The sequence below is a fragment of the Sturnus vulgaris genome, chromosome 5 (genome assembly GCF_052056855.1).
Source record: "Sturnus vulgaris isolate bStuVul1 chromosome 5, bStuVul1.hap1, whole genome shotgun sequence".
Taxonomy (NCBI): Eukaryota; Metazoa; Chordata; class Aves; order Passeriformes; family Sturnidae; genus Sturnus; species Sturnus vulgaris.
In genome coordinates, this window is record NC_142247.1 from 30,076,202 (window position 1) to 30,101,443 (window position 25,242).

The 25,242-nt window shown below is 52.0% G+C and overlaps 1 protein-coding gene across 3 annotated transcripts; it reads left to right on the plus strand.

The window, feature by feature from the left end:
* Positions 1 to 422: 422 nt before the first annotated feature.
* On the plus strand, positions 423 to 22,099 carry PDGFB (platelet derived growth factor subunit B). Of its 3 annotated transcripts, XM_088165276.1 has the most exons (8): positions 423 to 498; positions 5,545 to 6,418; positions 12,989 to 13,085; positions 16,232 to 16,315; positions 16,796 to 17,001; positions 18,674 to 18,815; positions 19,221 to 19,390; positions 20,608 to 20,745. In XM_088165276.1, the coding sequence occupies exons 2-7, from the start codon at positions 6,263 to 6,265 to the stop codon at positions 19,355 to 19,357; spliced, it is 822 nt and encodes a 273-aa protein (XP_088021402.1). In that variant the 5' UTR covers positions 423 to 498; positions 5,545 to 6,262; the 3' UTR covers positions 19,358 to 19,390; positions 20,608 to 20,745. The 3 variants fall into 3 exon arrangements, with proteins under 3 accessions (XP_088021402.1, XP_014740805.2, XP_014740806.2); XM_014885319.2 differs by lacking the exon at positions 423 to 498 and having other exon boundaries at positions 5,429 to 6,418; positions 20,608 to 22,099; XM_014885320.2 differs by lacking the exon at positions 423 to 498 and having other exon boundaries at positions 5,429 to 6,418; positions 19,221 to 19,386; positions 20,608 to 21,622.
* The last annotated feature ends 3,143 nt before the right edge of the window (positions 22,100 to 25,242 follow it).

A 25,242-nucleotide genomic window follows, 5' to 3' on the forward strand; every position in this document is an offset into this window, starting at 1 on the left:
CTGGCTGCATTTGTGCTTGGTACAAGGGTGCTGCTGCCGAGTGTTTCTTCCCACTGTGTCAGCGGGATGTCAGTTTTGCTCAGGCCCCGCAGTTTAAGGGAGGTTAAATGAGCTGAAAGTCAGCTGTAGCACCACCAAATCTGCCTGCTGCTGGTGTCAGTACCACCGGATGGGTGCAGGCATGAGGACCGGTTCTTGCAGGTAGCACAAGCGGGGCTTTCCATCGTGGCTGATGCCCTGACCCCCAGCGAGGAGCACTTTGAGTGGGTTTTGCTCTGTGACGTGAGCAGCAACAGCAGGTGGTGGGGGCCGGGGTGGGGGGGAGAGCTGCTTGCTTTTGGTTTTCGACCCTCATCTTCGTTTCACATGAGTCATGTTACGTTCTGAGCTGAGTAACTGCTGGGGCTATTTTTACTCCAGCTCAGCAAAGCTTCCTTCTCGCTGCTGCCACCACCACCACCGCTCGCTGCGGACCCGGGGGCAAAGGATGGGGACGTGGTGAGTGGCAGAGGGCGAGGGCAGGGGAAGCAGTGTTTGGGGTGGTGTCAGTGGAAAGGGGGACCGCTGCCCACTTAATCAATTTGGAAACAAAAATAGTGTATGGCTTTTGAAAAACAACAGATGACCTGCGATGTGTGGTGTATTCACACACACATACGTATGTATTTATTATACTGGGAGAGGGGAAGGGGGTAGGGAGAGAAATTCCTTTCGAGTGCTATTCACTAGTCTGGAAAAATAAAGAAGGAAAGCAGAACATTTTTTCCTTTCATCAAAACAGGAAAGAGAGGGGGAATGGGGTGGGGAGCAGATCTATAGACATAATGGATGGTTGCCAGTGTAAGGAAATTGTTCCGTACTACCCTAAACTTGGGGGTTGGGGTGGGGGAGAAATATATGGCAGTATGATCAGGGAAGGCTGCATCCCCTCCTCCCCACTTGATGCAGGAACGTGCGCGCACATAGGAAAGTGCTGGGAAATCAGTGCCCCCCAGCCTTGCCTTTTCTCTTTGAATCCCGCTCGAGCTGCACATCCGCAGAGCTGTGAAACGCCTTTGCCTTCTCCTTCACCTCAAAGAACGGGGCAGGAAGGCACAGCCGGAGCGAGCCCTCTCCCTGCCTGCCGTTGTCAGGGGCTGGGTTCTGCCCTCTGCATGTGCCTGCCAGCAGTGGGTGAGATGAAGGAGGTGGTGAGGGGCTGAGGGAATCCCTCTGACGGAGAGAGACAGGCAGAGGGGTGTGGTTCCCAGGGAAAGCCTGGCAGGTCCCATCAAACGCCGGCTCCCCAGGTGACACCTTCCCTCCCTTTCCCCTGAGCCGCTGGCTCTGTCAGGGTTTTACTCATCCTTGGAAAGCATTCTCCCTGCCAGTGCCAGGGGCGGGAAGGCAAATTATGCAAGCCCTGGGTACCCTGAGGCTCTGCCTTTCTCCAGCACCAAATACAAACACCAAGCTCCTTGCCTGTCCCTCTCTCCTTCCTCTGGTCTCTCTCCTTCTCCCTTCCTCCTTCCTCCTCCATTAAACTGAGCTCAGTCATTAGGAAGTCGGGGCAGCTCGCATGTCAGCACCTCTGGGGCAAACGGTGTAAAACACAGTGCGAGCAGGCACGATAACCCTGTCCTTATCAGCTGGGATAGTGGGGATAAACCCCACTCAACCGGGGGCTTTTTTTTTTTTTTTTTTTTTTTAACACCGGCAGTGTAAAACCAGCTCGCTCCCAGAACGGATCCCCGGGTGTAAAGGAGGTGTAAAACTTACTCGAGGTGCCTCGTTTGAGTGCCGCGGCGTCTCCCTCCATTGACGGCTGCGGCAGCCCCCGGCGTAGGCGCAGGGATTGCTCATCCTTCTCCTGAACCTAGGGACCGGAGCAGCAGCAACACCTAACTGAGATACCTTGAGTGGGCGGGCTGACTACACGTTGGCTGTCAACACCTCCTAATTTCTTTCCATTGATTGTTTTCGACACAGGGCTCATCATGGAGAGGCTGAGACATCTCAGCTGTTCAGACTGAGTCTTGCTTTCCATTGTAAGCCCTGTTTTTCTTCCTGTTGTTTCATAATTCTCTACCCCCCTCTGAAAAAAATGTAATAAATTAAAAAATAATATATATATCACCCCTTACTTTGTGCCGCTGTGGATGGTGGCTAGTACGATCATTTTTTCCAGCAACACGAGATGAGGGCAGAGCAGCCTTACAGCAAGGAACTGCCTATTGTCCTCAGACACGTGTTGCTCTCCTCCCTGGTGATAAGAGAATAACCAGGGAGATGAGTTCAACTGTTTGCAGGTTTGAGAACTATAGCGGTGGTGAAAGCGTTTTAATAAGAAATCCTGGTGCAGGCTCTTAGGAAATCTGGTTTTGTTGTGGTTTGTCTGCAGGGCCATTGCCAACTAGCACAGTTGCAACCAGATCTTGTCAAGTTGTGAGGCTCTAATGGGACATTTTTATGGTCCAGATGCTTCAGGTAGCCTCAAAATACCTTTGCAATATATGCCATGGTGGTTTCAAACTCTTATCTTGACATCTGGGACACCACTAGCCCTGCAGGCCTCCATGCCCACCCCACAGGCCAGGTGAGGGGGAGATCCAATCATCCCCATTAGTTTTAGGGGTTTTGTGGGACAGATGTCCATCTAATTGCACTGAAGTAAGAGAATCAAAGGAGCCCCCGGCAGACTCAAGGCACAGCAGTTTTAGGTGCATGCACCCCTATCCAACTTGGTGCCAGTGAGACTGACCCAGCCAGTCTAAAGACATCACTAGAGAAAAATCTGTCCCGTCTTAAAAACAGAAAGAGTAAGGAAAAACCACTGAAGCCAGAGCAGCCTGAATATCACTTTGCTCTATTTCCAGGCGGGGTCATAGGTAGATGATCAGTCAAATTCCAAACATCCTCTTCCTTGCTGTCTGGAGATTCAACAGGGATTAGCTTTTTGTTTCTGATGCCGAACTTCTAAAAACTGCCCAGCATCATCCACATGAAAATAAATAACTCTATTTCTATCCCATCTAGCATGTAATAGAGCCGGATATTCAAAAAAAAAAAAAAAAAAAAAAGAAAAAGAAAAGAAAAAAGAGAAAAAGAAAAAAAGAAAAAAAGAAAAAAGCACACCACACATACCTCCCCCAAAATCAGGCCTTGCAGCAGCTCTTGCTGCTACCAAGCAAGAAATTTGCAGCAGTCCCTGTTAGCTTTCTGCTGAGACCTTCTCCTCTCTGGCAGCAATATCTCTCCCTGCTGAGGAATTTGATCAGCCCTCCCACACGCAGGCTGTTCTATCCTGGTCAGGCAGCCACTACAGCGTGGGGGACTCCCCACACAGGTGGTGTGAAGGTGGTGGAGCCACGCCAGCTTATTTGAGGGCAGAGATCCTCAAAAGGCACCTGGGCCTCCACTGACCCCTTGGAAATCTTCAATATGTAACAGGGTCATGGACATTCAGGACACAGCTGTCCTCAGATCCCTCTACAGAGATAGAAAGACTTCTCAAATCCTCACCTTCCCCCTGCTGACTGCCAAGGAGCCCAAGGCTGCACTGTCTCTTTGGCTGGTGCCATCTGCAAAGAGGTGAGATGGACTGAGGCACTTTTAAAACCTTTTTTTTCGAAGCCCTCTATAGTTTCAGAAGGTGTTTCAGCACCCAGGTGGACATCTGGGTTGCAGCTCCACCGGGCTGGGGGGTTAGAGTCACATTATCATCACTTGAAATGGCTGGTACGCTGCTGGCAGGCCAGGATGGAGAATGAGGGGAATTCTAAGAGCGTCCTGAGGAATTTGGGGTGGGACAGGGTTAACATGGCTGGAGCATCTAAGATAAAGTCTTGTTAAGGTCTCTGGCGGTGGAAACGAGGAAAGGTATGCCTTGCATTTCTACTTCCTCCCCCTTGAGCTCCAATATTGGTACCGAGCCACTTGAGACTTGGTTGGAGGGACTCCTAGGACCCTCCTTATCCCTGCACTCATGCACCTCAGGTGGCCTGGGCTTTGGACCTGACAAGGCTCTGACCATCTCCCCAGCTGTGGAGAAATCTGCCCACTCTTCTTCTGGGTTAGGCTGAACAAAGATGATCCCTTGTGACCCAAGAACGCCTTGACATGCTGCCCCAGAGGACCCAGGCTATTTTAAGAAAGCTGTTTGGAGGACCCCCAGTATTCTTTGTGTTCCTGTGCTTCCTGACCAACACCCACATCCATGAGACCAAATCAGGCTCAGGGGCGTAGCCAGCCAAGCTGGGAGATGCTGTCAGGTGCCTGCTATAGAGGAGCACTTGGTGCCTGCTGCTCAGTTCCAGCGGCTGCTCCTCCTGCACCTGGACACTTCGGATGGTGCATATGGGAGTGCTGGTGCCAGACCGTGCGTTTCAGAGAGGGTTGGCTGCAGGAGACTTGCAGGCACCCAGAGAGTCTAAGGGAGCATGTGTGATGCTGTGAGATGAGGCCACCGGTATGCCGGTGGGTGTATGTATGCGAGAAGGGAAGAGAGAGGGGGAGAGTGAAGGAGAACACATGGATGCCCAGAGATGTGTGAATGAGACAAAATTTGCACGTAGCTGTGCATGCGAGCAGCTCGAACAGAAGCATGTGCGTAGCATAGAAAAAGCAGGGAAGATGCTTGGGATTCAGAGCGAACGCCTGCCGAGCGCCTGCGGTGCATGACGGTGCAGGAATGTATCGGTGGAGCCTGCACAAAGATGGTGCAGAGATCCCTCCTGGTCGTGCCTGGAGTGTGCTTTGTGAGTGTGCAAGTCGGCGCCGGGAGATCTCTCGCGTGTACGTGAGAGGGTGTTTTTTCAATAGGATATGACTCTTTCTTGAACTCACCTGTTAGCAGCCTTCCCCTCCCCATCCCTCTCCCCCCACAGCAAATATCTGCTCGCTTAATTTCCCTTCAGATGTTTATTACATCGTGGAGATAATCATGCAGCAAAATACCTCCGGGTGCCACGAGCAACACCAGATTGTCTTATAGGAACGTGTAAATTTCTCTGGCTTCTTTTTTCCCCCTGCACACAAAGAGATGTAAGATATTAAAGTCATCTCTCTCCCTGGAGCTAGTGGTGTAGCAGGGCAGGGAAGGCAGCGAGTGGAGCTTAGAGAAATGGGCTCCAGACTGAAACAGCGAGAACCTGGGGCCAAAAAAAATAACAAACTACCGTGCCGGGAACTCCTCTCTTCTTATCTCTTGCCGAGGAGGCAGGAATTTCTGTCCCCATTCCTCACGCGATATTAAAGCCACATTATACAGGTTGCTGCAGCATTAGTCATTTTTAATTAATTTATCATTTAAATTAACACACTTTTAATTTTGTCAGCAATGAACCTCTCACTAGATTTGTTCCTTGATACCCAGCCAAGAGGAGGATGGCAAGTTATGCTCCACCCATCTCCTCTCCTTCATAAAAGGAGCAGCCCCGAGTGCCAGCTTAGTCTCTCTTGCAGCTCGCAGAAAATAAAGACCCGTCGGCTCACTCACCTCTCCTGCAATTTTACCTTTTCTGCTTTTTTTCTTTTGTTGTTGTTTTTCCTTTCTTGTTGCAACAGAGTGCGAGAGGCAGCATCAGTGGCTCCACTTTGAGGCTTGTCAAGGCTCAGCGCACGCACACAAACACACTCACAACCCAGAGCAAAAACATTTGCTCTCACCTGTCTCCAAACCCAAAGCAAACCTCCCGTCCAAGCAAACTGCCAACACTTGGAATGAGAAGGCATCCGAGCCAGAATCTAAAGTAAGGGGAAGAATTCAGTGTACACTGGCAACTTTTCTCTAAAAAGCAACTGGTCAAAGGGAAGAAAGAAGCATTTTAAGAAGAGGACAACTTAAGGAAAAAGATTTCTTCTTTTGGATTTCACACCAAACTTTGGAAAAGTTTTTTTTTTCCTTTTAGTTATTATTCTGTGCACCTTCTTCTAAGAACAGAGACACTGTTACTTGCATGTAAAAGATATACAGATATACATTTTTTTTTAAAGGGAAGAAAACCAAGAGGAAGAATAGCATGTGGACCACCTAGCCAAAGGAACCACTGAAGCATCCCTTGCGGCAAGGGGGACCCAGACTCTGGATGTGTTCAATTCCGAGGGACTGCATTTTTTTCCCACCGGGCTTATGAGATAACGCAGAGGCAGCCGAGTCACCGAGAATTACTTCTGTCTCCCCTCACCACCACCACCGCCACCTCCACGTCCTCTTCCAAGGGCTCCTGCGACTCTCCCACCTCCTCCCGGCTCGCAGGGGACATGAGAACGCGCAGCGCCCTCGATGCCTGAGGCCGGGCGGCGGCGGGGCTGTCTGCGGGAAGCGCTTCCCTCCCGGGGCTCGCCGTCCATGTGCCAGCAGCCGGCGGGGCCTGGAGTCGGGATGAATTTCGGCGTGGTCTTCGCGTTCATCCTCTCGCTGCCCCTGGCCCGCATGGAGGTGAGTTTCCGCCGCGGGCAGCGGGCGGTGCTGCCGAGCTGCCAGCCCCGCGCTGGGGGAGAGCCGCCGGCGGCTCCGGCCCGCAGGTGCGGCGGGCACAGCCCGGGGGCGGCCGGGGAGCGGCGGGGGAGCGGAGCCCGGGGGCGCGGTCCCGGCCTCGCTCCGCGGGAAGGGCTGCGGCGGGGCCCGGCCGCGCTAATGGCGGGCAGCGACCGCCGCTCCCCGCCCGGAGGGCAGCGCCCGCTGGAGCGGGCACCCCACTGGAGCGGGCACCCCTCTGGAGCGGGCACCCCACTGGAGCGGGCACCCCTCTGGAGGGGGCACCCCACTGGAGCGGGCACCCCACTGGAGCGGGCACCCCATTGGAGCGGGCACCCCTCTGCAGTGGGCGCTTCGCTGGAGCTGGCGCTCCCGTCGGGACGGGCCCTCCAAGGGGGTCTCGCCTGGGAATACACCCACCCCCGTGTCTGGCTGCAGGGGCAGGGGAAGCCAGGCTGAAGCCGCCCCTGGTTAATGTGGGAGCAGGGATGCTGCTGGTGAGCCCCAGGGAACTCGCAGCTTCCTGCTCTGCCTCGCCCAGGGCTGTCATCCCGGGGCGGGCGCTGGCTCCCTCGAGCCTCTTACCCCATCCGGTGATTTTGGCATCACGGCAGTGTGGGTGCAGCAGGGACCGAGGCCCTCTTTACACCTCTGGAATAACGCACAGTGTGAAATCCACCCTGACATTGCCAGGGGGGCAGTGGAGAAAGGGCGTGGGGCTTTGGAAAGGGGGAGGAAGGGGACAATGTGAGTAGTGGCACCACACCGACAGCGAGTGATATGGTTATTCAGCAAGACTTGTGCCCGGCTGGGGGAAGGGGCAGGAGGTGAGTGTCTGCTTGTGTCCATGGTCATGCAGGCATCGTGCCCTGCAGTCCTGAATGTGCTGCTGAGGAAGAAGCTGAGCAGAGGGTAAGGGCCAGGTGGTGGCTTTGACAGACACCCCAACCCACTTCAGTTTCCCTGTGTGGAAATTGAAGCCTCATCCCCAGCCCTGGTTAAGGAAAAGGAGCCCCAAACCCCCAAATCCTTTGACCTCTGCTGTCACATTTCATCATCTGATTGCATGCAGAGAGAGGGGATCAGAAAGCCCCTAACATTCCCACACAGTTCTTGGTTGCCACTTCAGCTGTACCCAAGATGGCAAAACTGTGGGTTGTATCTGCAGCTTGATTGTCATGGACAGGAAACATCCTTCCACCAAAACTTTCCCTTCTTTGTATCATTTTTCTCTTTTCCTTCCTCATTTTTGGGCAGGGTAAGTGGGCGCACCCGTCGTGGGATGGCAAAGCAGAGGCTGGGTGCAAAGCATCACGTCACCTCACTATGGGCCCATCTTGCCCTTGCTCAAGCCACAAAAGGAAGCAGCGAGAGCTGTGGGCTACCCAGTGGTCATGTTTGTTTTGGGCAGGGGATGGCATTTCCTCTGTGGATGGCACAAATCTCTTTCTCTCATGCAGCGTGAAACATCAGCTAGGGCTGGCACTGAGGAAGGGTGAAGATGGAAGTGTCTGATCCCAAGGAGCTGTTACTCAGTTGCCATAATCAGATTGAAATACTGCACAGCTCTATGACAGCCTAGTAGGGTTAGAGTTTGGTAATTCTGGCCCAAGGTTTCCTGAGAGGAATTGTGATATTTGTCATTGCATGACAGGAGAACCAAGAACGTTTCTGCTTGGGTAGATGCTTCAGCCTGCAGCCAGTGCTCACGGTTCCTTTGAGGGCAGTGTGCTGCACCCTCTGCACCAGGCACAGGCAGCACAGCTCCCACCCGGCTGCTGAACCAGAGTCGTCCTCTGAATGGGGCTTGCAGCTCCTCCCCAGCCCTGCTGGAGAAAGTGCATGAGGAGCAGTAGCTCCCCAGATCAACAGAGGCCCTGAGCAAAGAGATGGAGCCTCCTGAGTCCCTCTCCCTCTTTGATCACACCCATCTGGAGCTGGAGGGCCCTGGAGCTCTTCCAGCCGGAGGGAGTACAAGCCTCAGCGGGAAGGTGTTTGCCAGTTGGAAGCGAGGATGCTAAACCCATTTGCATTTGCCCCACGGGCTGTAATAGTTGCCTTGCAACATTTACAGAGATGGGCTGAGCCAGTCGTGGTTGTACCGGGGTAAAGCCTCACTTTCTGGAATTCCCAAGGAATGGGGTGCGGCTGGGAGCTTGCTTATAGTTTCGGCCCAGCTCCCCATTGTGTCTTCCTGCTGCAAGGCTCCGTTCTTCCCTAGTCTTCCTAGCACGAGGCAGTGACAAGGACAAAGCAGTGGAAGCCGGGATGGATGACACGTCTGGGGTGAGCTTGTGGAAGGAGCCAGGCAAATCGTCCCTGCCTCCCTCTCACTGTCAGCTGATGTGCAGCAGCAGGAGGGAATGACAGGGCTCCTGGCTGTTTCCAGTGCTGCTGGTACACAACCAGCCCCGAGGGTGGAAATGCCTCTAGCCCTCCCAGGGGAGGTGTGGGAGGAGCAGTGGAGTCCCCCTTGAAATGGAAAAAGGGTGGGTAGGTCTGGCTGTATTTTAGGAACACAGACTAGATCAAACGTTGTTTGATTATTTTAAGGGAGGGAAAACATAAGCCGTGACTCCAAGTGGAAGGGGTTCGTGTGAAGAGGGTTGTACCTGCTGCACAGTACTCTGGCAGGCATTTGCCAGGGTCCCCCTGTAGCCAGGAGTGGTTCTGGAAGGGTGGAAGCCCTGTGCTGGGGGAGTGCTGGTGGCAGGTGCTGCTGGTCTTGCCCTCTGCCAGGGAATGCGGTGGAGTCTCCCCTCAGGGGCCACACATCAGCTTCAGAAGGAATTAAAAAATGCTGTTTGTTTGGGGTTTTTTGCCTGGTTGATCGCTCGAGACCCTGCTGCCAAGATCTTTTGCCACGGTGGGCATGGAGGTGCTCAGCAAGTTCACCTCTCCTGGGCAAAGGAGCCAACAGATGGGTGCTTCCCTGCCCTTCACAAACTGGTGCTGCTGATACCATTCTGTCCTTTTATGTGCAGTCACACCAGTTTAGAAAAAGGAACTGGAGGAGTCCTCACCTCGGGAGTATCCTTGTCTGATTTCTCTGAGCCCTGAGGGTCTGCCTTCCCTGCTGGTTGCACAATCTTTGCTCCCTCCTCCTCTGTACCTACCAAGAGACACACCTTCAGGCAAGACTCTGGAACCCTCGACAGAGGGTGTAGACAACAACACTGCATATTCCTTGCACCAGCTTGGCAGCTGCTGATGGCAAGGGGAACCTTTCAGGATCCCTGGTGCTCAAAAGCATACGTGAGGAGAAAACTCTAGAGCAAGAGATGGTGGGGCCAGGGAGGAGGCAGATTTTGGGAGAGCTGCATGTGTGGGGAGCTGGAACAGGGGAATTGCTGCACCTGCATTTATTTGCAGTGGCCAAACAGTGCTGCTGGACATCTGGGAGGAGGGGAGCAAAGCTGATGTGCTGAGAGGCCAGTGTCACAGCCACGGTGCAGGCAGCAGCTGCTCTGCTGCCTTCTGTCAGATGTGCCATGGCCCCCCTCAAGCACCAGCAACCAGCACAAGAAAGGGAAGTGAATGTCCCTGCCAAGGGACTGGCAGGTTAGGGGGTGCCCTTGCAACTCAGGGGAGAGTCAGGGTCAGGAACTAGGAGCAGAGGGAGGGAGGGAAGAACAAACTTTCTTCTAAGAATTCAGGGCCTCGCAGGAATACGAGGCCAGGCCTTGGGGCACTTGACAGCCAGCCAAGAGTCCATTGAGACAAAAGTCTTCTTTGATCTGCCGCACAGTTAAAAAAGGAGATTGTTAACCTGTGTTAGACAAATAACTCCAGAGGAGCTGCTAAGCAGGAAAAGCACCAGCTGCTTGGGCTGGTCTCTTGGGGGTCCCACCTCTCTTGCAATGCTCCTCTATCTTGTGAACCCCTGGGATTAAGTGGAGGTGACTGGTGGACCTCTGCTTCCCTGTGTCTCATCCCACAAGTGTCCCAAACCTGGGTGTGTGCAGTGCTGGATCTCAGAGCCCCCCGGCACAGGGCTGGGGTGGGGGCCAGAGGCATGGCTGTTCACAGTGACAGACCCCAGAGGGAGCAAGGACAAAGCACAAAGCTCAAGTTTGTTGCTGCTCTTAGGCCAGACTTAGCCTTGGTTTACAAGGCTAAAATAAGGAGCTTCACAGGTTTGCAGTTGTCACTGACAGAATTGCCTTACAAAAATGGGGGAGGAGGATAGGATTATGAGCCGTGTGGGCTGGTGTTACACCATAGCCATACTGGTAGTATCTGCAACAAGAAAAAATTGGCATCTAAAACTGCTGCTGTGAGCAGGGAGTGGAGCTTATTGCTACAGGCAGTCATCAGAAATATGGCTCCTGAGGGCCTGCATTTCCAATCCCCGATTCATATCTGTTCCCCCTGCTCAGTTAGCAAGGTGACACCTCCCAGCTCGCTTCCAAAGTCACCAAGTCTCGTAACACCTGCCCACGCTCTCCCCCCAGCAAGTGCCGGAGTTTAAAATAAAGTTCCATTTCCTACACGTATTAAGTGTCAGGAAGGTCCAGGGGCATCCGTGCAGAGCAGCATTTGTACACAAACGCGTTTGGCTGACAGGTGCAAACATTGAAAGCCTGCAATTTCACCACCCAGCACCGAGCTCTGACTGCAAGTACTGGGAATTACAAATGATCCCTCTTCCAGCAAATGTGTGTGGCACAAGGCAGGGAAGTGCTGCAGAGCCTCTCCAGCACTGGGCTGTTGGTCCCCCTCTTCCTCACGCAGCAGGAGATGTCAGAAGGCATCTTCATTTCACAGCTATTCAGTGATCCCTGAATTATACAAGTCTCTCTCTCTCGCTGTGCATTCATCACTGATGCTGCTTCCCTCTCCCTCGGAGACTGAGGAAGTAATGCCTGGGGATGTAAAATCTGCTTTTTGCTGCAGGCGGACAGCCAGATCTGTGGTGAGATGTGACAGTGACAAGGAGAGAGCAGGGCAGGAAAGCTCGATCTGACTGAAGCTGTCTGGTGGATCTGGCTGTGGAGGTCTAGGACGCTGGCGTTGTCTGCTCTGCAGCTCTCTTCAGGAGGTTTCTGAACCTCCTTGGGCTGCAGCAACCTTCAGATCACTGCATCCCAGTTTAAGTTATAGTATTAGAGGGTGGTCTGGCAAGGCTGAGGAGAGAGCACTCCTGTTGCCCTACTATGGAAGCAAACGGTGGGTGGCCAAGGACAGGCACGTGTGAGAGAGTGCCAGGCTCAAGCAGCCATCCAAAAGTGGCTGCAGGTTTGGGCCAAAGCTCTCAAGGTTTAAAGCCAACGTTTAGCCACCTGCCTGGTGGCTTTTCTCAGCTGCGAGCGGAAAGAAAATGTTCTGCACTAAACGCAGGCAGGGAGGGAATAGCTGTACAGTAGGAGGACCACACACATGCCACCAACTGTCCATAAAAACCCACACGAAAATCCCTGCGTTTCACAGGCACACAAGCCAAGCTCTCCTCTCAGTTACAGGGACATGCGTAGGGCTGTGCCTCAGACGCCATCCAGCACCCGGCTGAAAGAGCAGCTTTTCCGCTTGAGTAGCCCTGAATGAAGAGAGCTGGGAGCTAAGCAAACACTTTGGCCAGTACTTTCCTCTGTCTCTTTTTCTAGTCTTTCGGAAGTATGTTTTAATCAGCATTTGCTTTCCCACACCGCTCCTTTGTACTCTTACTAAGTGCTGTCACTGGAGCCTGCTGTAGCCTAGTGCCAGAGTAAAATTCCCGAGAGGCTGATGGCATTGCACCTGCCTGCACAAACTCTGTATTTGGCCCATTGTCTGCTGTGGCTAAACCTGCTTACTTAAGGTTTTTTCGTGCTGGTGTGCAATGACATCCAAGCTCCCATATGTTTCTTCCTTCAAATCAGCTCCTCAGCCCATCACGTCCTTGCAGATTTTATGGTTTCACGGCGGGCTCATGCTGGGGCAGCCTCAGCCGCAAAGGTCAATCTTCATCTCCACCCCCTGCCTTTTTTTGCTTTAAAAAAGAGTATGCAAATGATGTATATTATTGGGCCTCTGTGGTTTGAAAACACACGCGCGCGCACACGCACATACACACGATAACTGACAAAGCCCGTGAAGGAGTTTCATAACGGAGGGAAATATTGGGAAGGTTTTATCTGATAGTGTAAGGGAAGTCTGTTAAAACGCCTTTGCTGCAGGCAGCAGGAATGAGAAGCCACCTGGAGAAGTCATACAGCACCGGAGAAGGAAGCCTTGCTGGATGCTTGCAGTGTCCAGGGCTGTGCTGCAAAGCCCGGGTATTTTTTGGCTTTTTTAGCCTCCTGACAGCTTTGTGAGAAGCAACGAGAGGGGCTCTCTTGCTTTTGCTTATCTTTCAGTTCATGCCTTCACGAGGAATACAGCCCTCAAGGTTTAAAAGCCAACGCAAGACAACGCACGTCTTTATGTTTTGCTGGTTCTGTTGTGTTTCCCCCGTGCTTGATTCCCTGCTCCTGCTCCATGACACAGTCAGTGTTTGCAGATCATCTCTCTAATGCTTGTTTCTCCCTTTCTTTTCTTTTTGTCATCTGGCAGGGGGACCCCATACCCGAAGACATTTATGAGATTTTGGGTGGCAGCTCAGTGCGCTCCATCAGTGACCTCCAGCGTGCCCTGCAGATAGACTCCGTAGGTAAATCTCCTCTTTGCCAAACACTCCTCTATTTTTAAGTCTCTGGGGGGGCTGGGAGGGGATATTCTGTTTTTCAGCAGGCACACTATCAACAGACTTCATTGTAAATGTAGGAACCATTCAGGAGCCAAGACCTGGCTGTTTACAGACTTAGTCCCCCTGAAATTTGTGGGAGCTGGAGGTAACTAGATACTTTTTTAGATCTCCTAACTGTCTGGACACTGGCTTCCAAAAATGGTAGGAGATGGGCAAGATGAGTGCAAGGAACTGAGATGGCCATTCTTCACCCTGGGAGATGCTCAGTCAGCAGGGCTTGAATTGGACAAGGATCAGTTTAGGAGGCAGCAAAAAGGGAGGTGGAAACAGAGTGACAGAGGAGGAAAGGACTGAGTGGGTTTCCAGGTTTAGCTTCCACAGAAGGCCGCGGGCTCCCAGAGGCTCTTAGGATGAGAGCAGCAGAGCACGTGTCCATGGGTGAGCTACGGGACAGGGGCTAAGTCAGGGTAGCGAAGCTTCACCTCGTGCCCCTAGATAAGAGCTGCGGGGGCTGCAGGGCCTCGGGGTCACTTGGCCAGGGCTGAGTGCAGTGAGCAGCAGGAGTGGCGAAGCGTGGAGGGGTCGGCACGTGTGGGAACTGGAGCACGCGCCACGGCGGCTGGGCTGGCCCAGGGATTTATTTATAAACGGTCTCTTCAGAGCAAATTCCTTTCTATTCTAACCCTGCTCCCGCCCGTCGTCCCCCAGCCCCCCCAGCTCGACTTCTCTCTCGTGTTTTGTCTGTTTTGAGCTTTGTAATCCTTGCCGAGACACTATCTACGGGGGAACAGAATTTCCTGCTTTTGTTTCCTATGCCAGTCCAACCACTGGCGCAGTCTCAAAAGCATTCCCGCTGCCTTTCAAAACGGCCCTGGAGGGGCAGGGGGGGAAAGCGAGGGGGAGGGCACCAGCTGCGTTCAGCTATTGTTTGTCTTAGAAAGAGGCGACGAGGGTCCCCACCACTGCCAGGGCCGCTCCCTGCCCTCACCAGTTCCCTCCTCCTTGTCCTCGAGCCACACAATGGGGCAACTTCCAAAATTAGCCCTGCTGGATTGTCCCAGGCTGGTCTCCCCCGCCCCAAATGTCTTCAGTACTGATCCAGGGTGTAGGACAGCCTAGAGGAGGGAGGGACATGATTCTCAGCACATTTGTTTTGAGTCAATAGTTGTTGCTAATTTTTTGCCCCCGTTTCTCTCCTCTCATCACCTCGTGCACCAAAGGCAGCCCCCACCTTCATTTGGTGAAATGCCACAGGATGGAGGGGTGGGCAAGGAGCAGCTGAAAAGATGCATCCAATCTGTCATGACCCAATGTCTAAGCAACAGATACATCAATATCGTGGCTATTAACCAGCCTCATGATTAAGAAATAAAATAGGCTTATCTGGTTGGCTCCAGAAATCCAGGGATAAGAGAAGGCTGCAGAGCTTTCAGTCACTGGTCTCACTTCAGGTCCCAGATAGGAAAGGCTGGTCAGGGAAATAAAAATTGATGCTTTGAAGCTGTTTCTTTGTTTCACCCCACAGCTCTCATCTGTTCCCAGGTACTGACTGAGGGGCATTGACATTTGCTTGCCCTGTGAGGAATTAGCAAATTAGGATATTAGCAAAATAATCTCAAAGTGGCTGGAGCTATTCCCTGTGCTGTCTGTGCACCCAGTGTGTGCCACAGCTGCTTCCCTCCACTAACTGCACAAGGGGCCAGAATGGGGCAGCTCCAGGAGGCAGATGGGCTGAGACACTGCTCTCCTCACCTTGGGCACTACTGCAGACCCAGCAACAGAAGTGGAGAGTGGCTGTCATCTCCTTAACTATGGTTGCCCACAAAGCAGTGGCTGCCCATGTAAATCAGTCATCCAGACACCTTCTCTAGCCCAAAGAGGCTGACCCTTCTAAAGCGTGATCCACCAGTTCTCATTTTAGGAGTTTGCCTGAAGGCGAGACAAATGATGCCTATGACTGATCACTTTTCCAGACACTTTCAAGGGTGTCTGTCTGTCTACCTCACTCGTAGATGTGATTCCTGCCTTCAAAATGTAGCCTCTGTGCACCCATCCCAAATCTGTCATCAACTGCTTGAGACCTGAGCAAGGAGCAAAGTCCCTGCTCCTCTTTATGAGAGGGCTGCACTAGGGCAGGGCTGAGGAAGAGGAATGGGACATGATAGGTAAGGGAAGTCTGCTCCACCACACATCTGATAAACAGAGATCTTCCACTGGCCCCTAATTCCCTTTAAGAAAATTGCTCCCTTGATGCTGACGTCCATTCAGTTTCCTTCAGCTGCTAAAGCAGGTCAGAGAAGGAAGGAGCTGTGGCTGGGTGGGAGCTATCTTCGAGCGCAGCCATTGTCCCGAGCTCAGGAGGGGCTGCGTGTTGGAGTGCTCCATGGGGATTATGGGCATTTCTCTATTCAGCACTTCCTATGGGAAAAAGCAGTGGAGTGGGAGGGAACCGCTCTGGGCTGGCCTGAATGCTATCGGTCTTCCTCTCCCATCGCCGACTGAACCACCTCCAGATCCTGCCTCTTACCTTAGAGTAGTCCAGAGAAAAAGTAATTTTAACTTTATTTTTCTGTTCTTCTGTCATAAAACTGCTCTAATCTAGAGCAGCTGAGGTGAGTTGGGAGAGAGAAAGCAAGCACCCCACCTACCACCCACTCCCCCCTTCACCTGCCCTCTCACCTCTCAACTCTCCCAGTCCCAAGCCATCCCAGCAAGGCACCTCAGTGTTAAATACCAAGCGTTCTGCTTGTCTCATCTGGCCTTTGATCCTCCGTGGTGTTATCCTGGTCTCAGCTGAATCCCTCTGCAACTCCTGTCTGACACCAGAGAGTCATGACACGGGCCTTATTTTTCTTGAGCTGGAGTTTTCCTCTCCAAGACCTGACTGGGTCTCCTCTTTCATGATAGGCTTGTTGCTCTGAGCTGCCGAGTCTGAGCTAAGAGTGTCTGTGCCCCAGCACAGCTGTGACCTTGCTCATGGATTTACACCTAGCATGACGTGCTGGGTCCGTGGCTTATCCCTGCACTTTGCCTGGTGATCTGAGCACAAGTGCCTGCTGTCTTCTCCTGCCTCTACCTGGTGCTATTAGGTCATGTCTTCCCTTTTGCAGAGCAGGATAGCTCAAGCCTGAACCTGAATGCAACTCAGCCCGATCAAAACCCTGTGGCCCTGTCTCGAGAGCGACGAAGCCTAGGTGAGCTGGGGCTCTTGCACCTTATGATTGTTGGGGCACTCACCTGAGCAGCCACGGGTGGTCCAGATATGCGTCTGAGATACAGATGTAGAGGTAGAGCTTAAAGTGCCCCTGTATGTGTAGAGACATGAGAATGAGGGTCTGGGCGTGGAGTGGGAGCTGGGGGCTGTCACCCTGGGAGGGCAGGAGAGGGAGTCTGGACTTCTGTGCACTGCTCTGCTTTAAATCCCAACGGTGCTTGTTTGCTCTAAAGTGTCATCTCCTGCCTGGGCTGCAGTGAGAAGCATCAGTGTACTGGGGCTTCCTCCACAGGGCGTGGCTCTGTATAGGGACAGAGCTGGAGGGACGGGAGAAAGAACATAGGTGTGTTCTGCATGTGAGAGCCATGTGGGGCCCTTCACTTGCAGCAGAGATGGCTGTAGTGGGGTGGTGACAGCTGCAAAGCCCATTTCATCCCGTTTCTATCTTGGCCCTCCATAGATGCTCTGGCAGCAGCAGAGACAGCTGTCCTTGCGGAGTGCAAGACGCGGGAGGTGGTGTTTGAAATCTCCCGCAACATGGTGGACAGCACCAACGCCAACTTCGTGGTGTGGCCGCCCTGCGTGGAGGTGCAGCGCTGCTCCGGGTGTTGCAACAACCGCAACGTGCAGTGCCGCCCCACGCAGATCCGCGTCCGGCACGTCCAGGTAGGGGACACACCTGCCACTGCTCCCTGCTCCTGCCAGCCCTGCGCCCCAAAGCCAAAGGTGGGGTGGCTCTCGGGTGCGGGGCTCGTGTCTGTCCCCTCTGCACTGGCCATGCAGCGCTGCTTGGGCTGGCGCGGGTGACGTCCCTGCCAGCTGCTAGAAGGGCTGGTGCTGTCCAGCAGCTGGGACTGTCACCACACAGAGTACAGGGCACTGTCCCCAGCTGCAGCTCCGTGCCACGGCCCTCCCTGTGGCTCGAGGCAGCTTTGTCTGCTGTGTTAGAGCAAAAGAAACAGGGTGCTTTCATCGCAGGAACTGGCTTTGATGCAAAAAGAGGAGGGTTTGCACCCCTGCTGCTGTTGCAGCTTCTTTCCAAGACTTGCACTGGAACAGCTTCTCTTTCTCAGCCCACAGTTACCTCCTGACCTGCTCCATCAGCCAGCAGACACCTGACAGCTAACCTCTTGCTCTGATCCTCCCCTCACAGCTACCAGTGATCTCCTCACAGCTTCCTCCCAGACAGCTTGTTTAAAAATAATATTCATCCCATACTAATCCTCTGCCTGAGCCATGAGAGACTCCCCCAGGCAGGCGGCAGAGGTTGGCTGGGAGAGATTGTATTCACACACAGCCCTTTTCATCAGGAAATTCCTTTCTCAGAAAAGCTAGGCTGAACGAGGAAAAAATGGGGGGGAGCAGGAGTTGTTTTTCTGGAAAAAAACAAGTGAGAGGTCAAAAGCCAGCCTGAAAAAGTGACCTGGAAATGGTTTCTTTGAGGACAGAGGTCTCTCTATTGTTTGGCTGGAAGTGTTTGTCGAGTGAGCAGCGTGTGGTCTGAAGCGTGTGGAGTGGGCTTTCAAGGAAAGATAAACAGCCTGGCTGCTTCAGCACTGGCTGAGGGATGCTGCTGAGGGCAGTGGGTTTAGAGGAATTCCATCCCAGATGCACAGCACAGTGAGTATTTATAGCTTGTGGAGCACTTCAGGGACCGCAGAGTTGTTAGATAAGCTGAGTGGGGTCAGGCCTGGCTGCTGCTGGAGTGGGAGGACCCCCTACAAAGTTTGTGCCTTGTGGTGGGATGTGGAGTAATGAGTCTTCCCTCTGAGTCAGCACTGGTGGAGAGTCCGGGGGAATTTCCAGAGCACTGCCTTTCCCATGAAGAGCCGAGGGCTTCAGCCCTGCGAGTTATTAAAGAGCTTGAAACAAATTCAGACAGGCCTCAGCAGAGCTGGTGAGGCTGTGTTAGATTGCTTCGGACCGGGTTCTTCTCCTTTTGTCCTTCCTGTAGGTTCCTGTGGGAATTATCCTGGTTGACCCAGATCTCTGCCATCGCATCTGTCAGAAACAATCTAGCAGGTCCTGCATGTTCCATATTTCTGTCTCTGATCAACCAGTCTTCCTGCTTAAGCTCTGGCAATACTTAGGATCAGGGGAACCAACCAGAGACATCCAAACTTGCCTGGTCTGGGTCTGCTCTACTGCCATGTTCAGAATTATCTCACACACACACACCACCCCTGAGTCTGAGTTTTGAGTTTGAACAGCGCTCTGTAAGCTGCCTTCTGACCCTTTAGGAAGAAAGCCAGGACTAAAGTGCACCGACACTGAGTAATTTTACAAAGTGGGAGCCGTGGCTGTATTAATCTTTTGCTTGCCTTCCTCTTGCAAATAGGTGAACAAGATCGAATTTGTCCAGAAGAAGCCAAAATTCACAAAAGTGGTTGTGCCTTTGGAGGATCATGTGCAGTGTCGGTGTGAAGCCGTGTTCCGACCACCCCCCAGGAACATCCGTCCAGGGCCACGAGAACAGAGACGTAAGGATCTGGGCATTAGTAGAATGAAGGGAGCTGTGAGAAGAGGGGCTGGGCAGAGAGAAAAGAGACCTCCACTGGTTTCAATCTGCTTAGCTCCAGGGAATCCCGAGGGCCTTCGCTGGTTTATGCCAGCTGAGGGACCTTTCCCAGGGCGTCTGCCTGCCGGGAAGGGGCTGAAACTGAGGGAGAAGAAGGAGGGGAAGGTGAGAGGTGAGGGGAAGGGCATGGTGGGAAAAGAGAGAGGGCAGAGATTGGGGAGAATAGAGGACAAGAAACAGAAGAACAGAAAGAGGCCTTGTGGCCCTGCTGTTGCAGAGCTCTTTGTTGACAGTGTGTGGAGAAGGATATTTCAACAGGAGCCGTCTGTCCCCGGCTGCACAGACACTCTCCCCTCTGTTTTGGCAGGCTTGTCACCGGCGTTCACCACAGCCGCGGTCTCACAGAGGCGGCGAGTACGCCGGCCGCCGGCACAGAAGAGGAAACATAAGAAGTACAAGCACGTCAACGATAAGAAAGTGCTGAAAGAAATCCTCATAGCATAGAAGTGCTGGCAGGGGAGAGAGAGCACAAGGCAGGTAACAGCAAGCTGCTTTTCCAGTCAGGAAAGATGTCCTCCTGGGACATGGCATCTTTAGACCCTTCCCACACCACTGGCCACTCGTTCGGTGTGGGGCTACTGCAGGACAAAACCTGGGTAGAAGGAGGAGGAATAACTAGGTTGGGTGCCAACATGTGCATTCTATTTATGGAATTAAGGCTCTTTGCAAAGTTGGAATGATCCTGCTGCAGCCATCCTTGCTCTCAGGCCCCGCCCTCTCCTTTCTCTGCTTCCCTTTCAGGCAGAGAACAAGCCTGACTTCTCCCTGCACCTAAATCCCCTCGGGGTCCATCTAATTCATCTCTTCTGCGGGGCAACTCCTAATCTAGTTTCTCTATTGGTTCTCCATTGAAAACAGAGAATTAATGTTGCTCTAGGGATCCCTTTTCCTTATATTTCATTAGCTGAGTTGGCAGAAAGACTGAAAAGCAGCAACAATTTTGGTTCATCACTCTCCTAGAGGGAAGCCTATGTGCATGAGAAAGGTCATACCAGGGGAAAGGAGAACTGGAATCTCTGGCAAGAGATCTGGACTTTGTCAGGCCAGGGTCTGATTCTTCTCTCCATGACTTGTGTAAACAGGAGTAATTCCCTCATCATCAGAAGAATTTCACTGGTACAAGGGAAAGGAGGCTAAGCCCTGGTTCCCCATGAGAGGAAAAGGTGCAGAAAAGAAGGAAAGAGTAGTCAGGGTGCAGATTGGTGGGAGCTGAATTTAGAGAGAAGTGGCACAGCTTAAGAGGGAGAGCCCTGGCCCTCAGCTCAGCAGTTCCAGCTCTGCTGCAGCCACTTGATTAAGCCCAGGCAACCACTTCACATTCGCTTCCCTTCACCCATGGAGAGGGGACAGCTGGCTTCCGTGTGTGGCATTTCAGGAGCTGGGGACAAGGGGCACCAGGCAGTGTCTTGAGACTGGGATTCCCACGCTTAGCACTACAAGGTCTCTGATTATCCCAGGATTCTCCTGGCCAGCCTAAAGTTTCAGGGGTACAAATGATGCAAAGCCATGCAAATCTCAGCTCTGGCTCAAGCTGTTCAGGGGGAAAAAATAGAGGAGGTCAAAAGTCCTCCCAGGCTTCTAATCTGGCTCTTGGGCACAAATATTTCCAGGGGAGAAAAGGGGATAGAAGGGGTGTTGCAGGGGGCAAAGGGTTACATGTTCTAATGCTGTGTCTGGTTTTGTTTCACTTCCAGGTTTATTTAATGTATTTGCTGTATTGCCCCCATGGGGTCCTTGGAATGATAACTTTTCCTCTTTGTCCATCTGCCTCCACGTCTGATTCAGACGGCAATTGGTGCTTCCCTTTCCATCAGTGGACCTTCTCCCACCAAAGCCTCCCTTTCATTTATTAGCATAATTTTAAAGTTTTACACACACACACACACAAAAGGACAAGGATGACCTACATATACGTATATATGTGAGAAAAGAACAAAGTACAAACAAAACCGTGAATGCCAACAGCCAGAACTTGTGATGAGAACAGGACAATTCCTTCCCTGCTACGGAGGACAGGATGGAAAATGTGAAAAGGAAAGCGGGTCCAATTTCTTCTGAGAGAAGGAGAAAAACAGATGGACAGAGGCCAGAAGGGGAACATTCTCCCTTTCCCTCATGCTTCTGGTAAGGCTGGGGGGGCCCAGCTGAGATCTACTCTTGTGTTGGACTTACCTTTTGGAAAGAGGTAAATCTCAGACTGCGAGCGGCAACCAATGATGGAAAATGCACTAAGGACTTTAATCGCCCTACCTGGACAGATATATATTTTTAACATGCGTGTGTATATTTTATTTTTAAAAAGAAAAACCAAAACCACTAAGGTATACAACATCTCGGGGAACAGAACAAACAAGCAAAGAAACAAAACAAAGAAGCCAAATGCATTCCCCCACTCCCTCTTTGCCCTGCTCCTGGTGCTGACTGGAAGGTGTTTGGATCGTGGGGAAGGAGCACACGGCGGCAGAATCGTCTCCACACCCCCGGCCCCTGCCAAGGGGAGCCATCTTTGCACATGCTGGTGGAGAATTCAACTTTCCAGGCTCGGACTCAAATTATTTTTTAAATTCACTCTGGATGTGTGCGTGTGTACATGTGTGTGTGTGTGTGTGTGTGTGTGTGTATATATATACATGTGCATGTGTGTGTGTGTGTGTATGTGTATTTATACATACATATATAAAAATATATATATATATATGTTCTTAAATGGATTTCATTCCCCAGTGGCAGGAACTTCAGAGGCACATGCATGCATCGGCTTCACTGGGCTGGCAGAAAAGAAAAGCACACTGTTACTGCAATGTGCCTGCGAGGCCGGGGACGGGGCAGGCAGAGGCATCATCTGAGCTCTCTCTTTCTTGTTACCTTTTTCTCTCCCTCTGCACCAGCACCACCACCCCCTCCCCCAGCACAACTTCCTTGCAGGAGATGAAGTGGCACCACAACAAGACCAAGGACAGCCAAACTTAGAGACATGACTTAATCTCAGTGAGCTGTCTTTGCCTGCTCTGTGGTCTTGAAAGCAGAATCATGTCATTCCCACGAGGTTTTTAACCCCTTCCTGGATGTCCTGCATACTGTGCCTCCACTAATCCTTCCCAGCCAATGTTCCCACATCTCACATCATTTTCCTCACATTTTCCCTCTCAAATTCCTTCTTGATCTTTACCTATTAAATGTTACCCACTTAGCTTGGAAGTTGATCCATGATGTGGACAGCTCTGTGTAGGTATAGAGAAGGAAGTGAGGATGGTCTTCACAGTTGGCAGCAGCCATCTGAGACAGAAATGAGCTCTTCTAAGCGAGGAGGACTCAGAGAACAGCTGGAGTCAGTTGTAGAGTCCCTCCTGGGCCACTGCCTGTCTTCAAGGAGGGAGGAGGACTATGTGGGCAAGGTCTGGTTTTGCACAGGTAATAGTCAGTTACCATTAGCAGAATTGTTACATAGGATAGGAATTCCCAGCATCACCTTGGAGTCAGGGTTTTGGATTGTGCTGTGCTGGATGCTGCATACATGGAGAAAATGCCTACCCAAAGCAATCACACGGCACTTCTCTCCTTGCACATACACCCCTGTTGTGGGGAAAAGCTCTGGAGGGAGGGGAAAGTAGCCAAAGCCACAGTCTGGGAGCTGTTACAAGTTGTGGAGGGACCCAGTCCTCACCTCCTGCAAGCCCAGAGCACTTCTCGTACTACTGCCAAGGCAGCATGTTGCTCCCTCCCTCCAGCCCAAGCCCTCAAGTCTTAAGACTCTTTCTTACCCTATTCCAAAATCTGTTTCTTTTGGTTTGTAAATATGGTGAGGTTTTGTTTTATTTTATTTTAATTTTTTTTGCCTTTTTTTAATGTAAGATTAATTTATACTCAGTACTGTATTTAAAGTTGTAAAAAAAAAAAAAAAAAAAAAAAGAAAAGGAAATCACCTCTTGAACAGCATTTTCTCTTTCTTTTGTGAGCTGAATGAAAAGCAGAGGCCAAAGCAGCTCACTGCGGGGCACAGCAGGATTTCCAGGACCTCCAGTTTCCTTTTCAGGACACTTGTTGTGATATTGCAGAGAGAAGCAACCAAAGCTGGAGAAGTCCTGAGAGCCCACACACAGCCCTGCCCAAGGCCAGCCGTGCTGTGCTCCTCCTTCCTCACTTGGGCTGGTTTGAAATGACTCAGGTGCGAGGATTTTTGTCTTGAAGAGGTCCCCTTCTCCTTAGCTGCTCTGCTAGGACACCCGGACAGAATTTCCCTGTGCTTTCATCCCATCTCCGGATTCCTCTGCTTTGAAGGGTTTGGGACAGTCAGCACTGTTTACACTTCCCAAAGCTGTACAAACAGTTGGCCTCTTCCCTCCTTAGTCACATCTCTAGACAACAGCAGTCCTTCCCTTGGTCAGAAGGACCGCTGCATTTCCCTTTCCTCCCAGCGAGGGAGGTATCACACATCTGCTGTTTGTGTGCCCTGCTGTGGGGAGCACAGGCAGGTCCTGCCCTGTGCTTGAATTTTGGCGTCCCCCCAGCATGTGCACAGCACCATCAGTCCATGGCTCAGCCGTGAGGAGCACAGACCAAAGAGGAGACTTGTGCTGCAGTGGTGAACCTGGGGACATCAGTGTGCAGGAGTAATCCAGGATGTCCTTAAAGGACAAGCTTGATTCTCACAGGTGTACACCTTGCTGAATATGGTTCATTTTGGAGTGAGGTCCTGGTTTTTTCTGATCCTCCAAAGGGAGGGAGTAATGGTGAGCTCTATCTGCCCCAAGAATAAAAACACAGGCAAAATCACAATCCCCACTTTGATTTCCAGAGGATAATTCAGGGAAAAGAAAGATTTTTGGCATGAGATTTCTTTTGGCTTGAGGACCTGACTTTGAGAAGGGGTATATGGCACAGGAAACATGGGAGCATCATCCTGGACTGGGGAGTGGGAGGAAGGGCTTGGTGTCCCAGCACACTGCTTGTCCACGGAGGTCCCCAGGCAACCCCATTTGCAAGTGCAATCTCTGCTTTTAACACCTTGGAATGAGCTGGTGCTGAAAGGCTGCGAGCCCTGGCACCTGGAGCCACCCCCTGCCCAATGCCTGGCACCCATGTACAGCAGCTGCTTGTCCAGGGGCTTGTCCTGGGGTTTGTCCAGATGCTGCTTGCTTGCCACAGCGTCCTGGTGTGCATTCAGCACAGCTCAGCATAGGGCACAGGAAGGAGGGACCTGTGCCACTTCTCAGCGCTGGAGCTGGTGGTTTACACCCACCCCGCAAAGCCAGGCTCAGGAAATAAATGTTAGCAGCACGCTGCTGGAACTGTCTCCAGCAGCTTGGTGAACCCACTGCTGCAGGTGATCTCAGAAGTGCTGGGGAGTTTTGGCAACTGTCCCTGATTTAATTGCTCAACTGCAACTTTACCTAAAGGCCCAGTCTTGGGATATGTCATTCAACTAAATCTGTTTCATGGGTAAATGAAGTGAAAAATCAGTTTGCAAGAACAGGCTCGGGAAAACCCTTGAATGCTTATTTTGTTGGTACTCAGGAATACAAACAGCTTAAACTCTCCCCACACCTGGCTCTGGCTCGAAGGAAGAGCGTTCTCCAGCCCAGCCATGTGGCACAAAGCCCATACAGGAATTTTCCTCCCTGCACTCAGCTCGTGCCTCCCTGGCATAAACTGTGCCTCTACCACGACAGCCACTGTGTCCTGCTGCCTCACCTGCCCACAGTCCAGACCTGGCAGGAGACAGCTCAGTGAAAATCAGTGCTTTCCCTCTTTATCCCAGGGTGGGATAGGGATGCATTGGAGTGTGACCCCACCACATTGTCCATGCACCAATATCTGGTGGGCCCTGGGGATAGAGAAGCCAGCTGTGCCAAGGTAAAAGCAGGGTACAAAGCGGGAGGAAAGAAAAATATGAAGAATTGAAAGCCATTTAGGAAAAAACCCCACAACAAAAACTCGTTGCGTGAGCATGCAGCTGTTCCTCACTCGCCTTCAGACAGCCTGTGACCAAAGGGTGCTGCCCCTCCCTGATCCATGATCTGCCCGTGACCAAGTGAACTTGTTGCAGGCTTGGGAATTTCCCATCTTAAAAGACACTGCAAGGAAGCCAGGCAGCCTCAGTTGTTTGTGGATTTTGTCACAGGGCAGAGCCCTGCAAAAAATGAGTGCTAAGAGAAGCAGAAGGTAACCCCAAATGCAGTGGTGTCCCTGCAGGGAGTGCAGACAATGGTTAACACAAGGAGTTAACAGGCACAGAGGTGGGTCCGTGAAACTCTTGGCAGAGGAGCCGAGAGATTAAAGATACCAAAATATAAAATTTTGGTAGGGCTCACCTACTATTTTTCTCCCTC